Here is a 4,312-nt window from a genome sequence, read left to right as displayed (position 1 = left end):
ATGGGGACAAACCTCTGCTCTGGCCCATCTCCCCGAACAGGCAGGGGCTGATGCCTTTCTCAGCTGCCAGGATGCTGGGTGGTCTGCAAGGGTCACCGCATCAGTGAGTAGCTGCTCCTGGAGTGAGCACTTACCTGAAGGGACCCAGCACTGCAAGTCAGAAAGAGCAAGTAACCGCATTTAACTCCATCAACTTTGGGTGACAACAGTCATTTCCTACCAACGCTTCTCCTACTTACTCAGTCACCCTCTGCCACAGGTATTCTGCCATGCCCAAAAGTCATCCACAGGCATTCCTCTTGCCACCCCGCTCCTAATAATACACTTACTAAACCAACACGCAGTTCTGTAGAGATCTGCCAGACTGTCCCCAACGCCACTGTGAGAGCCCCAGGAACAGGGTTCCGCAGGCAGCTGCCTGCAGTGTCTGCACCACAGCCACGGAAGGACTGTCCCCATCCCACCAAGAAACCCACTGGCCACGATCACCCCAGACTGCAAGCCTTGATGTCTCTCCTGTGCCTCTTCAAGCCAAAATGCCCTCCCGGCCTCCTTGCCCAAATATTTTGACAGTTGCAGCCTCAGAGACTGAAGGTAAAGTGAGCCGTGGCGATGCTAAGTGAAACAAAAGCATCCAAACCCTTGGGTAGACACGAGTGAAAGAGCTTGTCCATGGTAAAAATCAAGTGAGGTTTTCAAAGCACTTGGAAAAGCAGGTGTTCCAAAGGGCCAGAGGTATCCAGCATGGCTGTATTTTAAGGGGTGACCTAGTAGGTTTTGTGTTTAACCTTGTGAGAGGGGCCGTTAAGAACAGAGAGAAGGACTGGATAACTTCCTGCCAAAAGTTGTAGTGGTGCCACCATCTCTGTGAGCACCAGAGGTCTGTAGGGGATGATTAGGAGGGAGTAAAGTAGGAAAGAAGAAAATAAAGACTTACTTGAGGAGTTACAAGAGCAGCAATTACCACTGTAACTCCTATTAAATTCCCACAGGAAGAAGCACCATTTTCTATGAGCACGGCTTTATCAGCAGCTTCCATGCTCCCGGAGAGCAAAGCCAGGCTGCTCTCAACTCCCACCCCATCCTTCCGCCGATGCAAGCGCCAGCAGTTGCCTTTGCCAGCTTGGGTTTGCCACCACAGTCCTTAGTAAAGTGGTACCAGGGACCACTGAAGTGTCCCATCTCAGCCGTGTCCTGGGGCCGTGCCCAGGGCGGGGGGAAAGGCAGGGACTGCTCATTCAGAGGGAAGTGTGGCCTTTCCCTCCGACTCCTCCTCTCGCTTGCCTTGTCCTTGAGTACTCCTTACTCCCAGCTGCTATCCGGCAGCATGGTCCTATCATGAGGTGCCGTCCTTCAGGCTGGCTATAAAGGCTCGCTGGGAAGCAGCGTGCTCCCAGAGGCAGCCCCGCTCCTGTGCCATGCTGCAGGCCACTGTCAAGCTGTGCTGTGGCATCGCCCACGACCACCTTCGCCGCCTGCCCGGTAAGCACTGCTCACCTCCTCTCTGACCTCAGGAAAAACAGGCAGAAAAAGGGGTCCTAAAGGAGACGCTAAGTGTCCATGTGATGGGCACCCCCTTGGGAGGTGCAGCTATGTTCCTCCCCTGTTGTATCATGCATAGGTAGCCCTGGTCTTAGCTGCAAAGGAACCTCCAGCAGAGACATGGGGCATCATGGCACCTTCCTTGCACACTCCTTGCTCACCAAAGCCTGCACGTCTCTCTCCTAGGCTTGAAGATAACGGCTGTTGTAGCAATACAGAAGGACATGAGAGGGCTGGTGGTAAGAGGATCCTGTCATCTGCCTTCCAAAATTCCTCATTACATTCAGAGGCTGATGGGAAAGGAGACAGGTAAGCTCAGCTGGGGTGCTTGGATACCACATTTCCTAGCCCTGCTCACAACCCCCTTGCAGCTCACGATGGAGGGATTTGTATTAAAGTGCACCCCTCTCCGTTTGTGTGGACAGACTTAATTGCCTTTTCACTGCTGGGCTGGACTCCAGCTCCCTGGTAGCTTAAAAGCATTCCCCGTACCGATGGCAAACGGGGTTAGCAGGGAGACCCTGGGATCCCAGGAAGGTAAATTGCATTGGCTCACCAGATTTTCGCTAAGGTGACAGGCACTTAGCAGTGCTTGGTTGCATTCTGCTGTGTCCCTAGTTCCACTGCTTACCTAAAGACTTGAAAATCGGCAAATCCACCCAGTTTTGTTGAGGCACGGCTTGGTCCAACGGCTGCCTGTGCGATCTTAATAATACCCAAGCAATGGGCAATTTGTACCACAGTGTTTCTGGGAATTGATTTGGAAAGCAGCTTCAAAAAGCTTTCCAAGCAGTCAGCACGGACACAGCAAATGAATGCCAGGGATGCTCCTGAGGGCAAGGGTTTCTGCACCAAGCCATCCCCCAGCCCAAGAGGGGACCAGTGGCATGGTAAGAGCCAAGACTTAAGAGCCAGCTCAGCTTGCACACCCATACCTGCAGCCACGCGCGCAGGCAAAGCTGGGGAGGGGTTCACATCGCTCTGCCTTGCTCCTGCAGCCACGTGCCCAGAGTCTGCCGGAGCTGTCAGCCCCAGCCAGTTCTCCAGCGTGGACCTCTCCTACATCACCCAGGGAGAAAGGGCCCTGCAGCGAGCGCTGAGCATCCTGCAGCAGCACACCAGCTGGCAGGCAGAAACGATGCTGGTAAAGCCCACCCACCCCTCACCTTTGCTGCGGCTGCCAGGAAAGCTCTAGGGAGGAGAAATGAGTCTGGGGTGGGGAGATCTGCTTCTCCTGTTCCTCCTGCTAGAAGGAAAACTGTGGGCGCAGGAGACATGCCATGCAAAACCGTGCATGGCTAAGAGGGTTTCTGAGCAAGGCTTCACCCAGCACATCTGCAGGCAAATCTGCAAAGTAAATAGACAGCAGGAAAAAGCTTGGAAGGTGAAACTCAGATAATCGTGTTCCCGGGGAAAACCAGGAGCATTTGTGTAGAAAAACCCAACAGATTGCAACGTTGTGGTTATTCACAGCGTTTGCTCATTAAGCTGTTTGCTGAATTCTTTAATTTAGCTACAAAGGAGCTTAAAATAAAATAATAAAAAAGCAGCTTTCCCCTGTAAACCAAGTGGTGATGAAAAAGAGGACTGAGATGACTTATCAGCAAGGCTTGTCAGCGCGTAGCTGATGCCTGGTGGGGTGCTTGGGGTTGATGCAAGCTCTCTGCTCTCTCAGGACGCCGGAGCCACCATGTCTAGTGCTGCCGTCCCTGGGCTGGGAAAGCTGTTTCGGGTAGAGGTGGTCCTGGCCGTGCCAGTGGCGCGGCTGCACCGGGAGCTGTTTGAGAGGATTGAGCACATGCCCCAGTGGAACCCAACCCTCAGCCGGGTGAAGGTAAGGTGAGGAGGGATGCACCGCAGGCGGTGAGGGATGCCGTTGTGGTCAGACAGTCCGAGGCTTTGCACTGCTGGGGTAGTTAGCATCCCAAAATTCATATTTATCCAGATTTTTAAGATTGTGAAGGATTAAAGCTAATTCCCCACTCCTTTAAGAGCAGGAGAGCACCCCAGGGTAAGAAGATGAGCTTTACCGGTGTGGCATTGAGAAACACGTCGTTTCCAAGTGCGCTTTTCCGCAGGGTGCCTGTTCACAGAGGATTTTTCCACTCCAGGGGAGTCTGACATTGCTCAGACTTTAATGTCAGGGGAGAAGCTGTTCAGGGGCATCAGACAGCTCAAAAAAAAGAGGCAAAACCAAAATATATAGTGGTTATAGTGATGGATTTGGGAGTTCTGGGTTAACAGTTGGTCGCAATGATCCTAAAGGCTTTTTCCAATCTATTCTATGATACCACGAGGCTGTATCATGCTGCAGGGGCACACCCAGGGCTTCTTTTGAGTACCTGGATTATTTCTCGGCTCCCAAATCACAGCAAATCCCTAAGTAAGCTGCCAGCTTCAGAAAGCCTCCCCTCGCTCACTTGGGCTGGCTCAGATGCTCCCCAGCTTTTGCTTATTATTTATTGCTACGACTGCCCTGTCCCTTCAGAAAAAGAAACAGCATAGAGTCCTGATCCAGACAGAAAAGGCTGCAAAATTCACCTGCTTTTCCCTTTAATAGTCTGCAGGGGATTAGGATTTAATTACCCCTAGGTGCTAGCCCCAAGCCTCCACTTTGCTGCTGCTTCTGCTCACCCCACGCTGCTGTTCCCAACATGGATTAACATCTCCTGGGCAGGAGTAACGGGGTGCTGGGGATGTCCCCGGAGGGACAGCTCCAAAAAGCCTAACCCCAGGGCACTTCTTGCTCTGGTAGGTGCTGCAGCGTGTC

The 4,312-nt window shown here is 52.7% G+C and overlaps 1 protein-coding gene across 1 annotated transcript in view; it reads left to right on the top strand.

Moving 5' to 3' along the window:
* Window positions 1-1,418: 1,418 nt before the first annotated feature.
* Window positions 1,419-4,312, top strand: part of LOC104495600 (steroidogenic acute regulatory protein, mitochondrial-like) — a 3,737-nt gene continuing 843 nt past the window's right edge. The window contains exons 1-4 of the mRNA XM_010138585.1: window positions 1,419-1,482; window positions 1,729-1,851; window positions 2,541-2,686; window positions 3,218-3,376. Of these exons, the coding sequence (XP_010136887.1) occupies window positions 1,419-1,482; window positions 1,729-1,851; window positions 2,541-2,686; window positions 3,218-3,376 (492 nt within the window). The remainder of the gene's footprint in view (window positions 1,483-1,728; window positions 1,852-2,540; window positions 2,687-3,217; window positions 3,377-4,312) is intronic.

The sequence above is a fragment of the Buceros rhinoceros genome, unplaced genomic scaffold, assembly GCF_000710305.1.
Source record: "Buceros rhinoceros silvestris isolate BGI_N320 unplaced genomic scaffold, ASM71030v1 scaffold25776, whole genome shotgun sequence".
NCBI classification, from domain to species: domain Eukaryota; kingdom Metazoa; phylum Chordata; class Aves; order Bucerotiformes; family Bucerotidae; genus Buceros; species Buceros rhinoceros.
The sequence above is the reverse complement of the archived record's forward strand: the minus strand, read 5'-3'. Positions and strand labels throughout refer to the sequence as shown.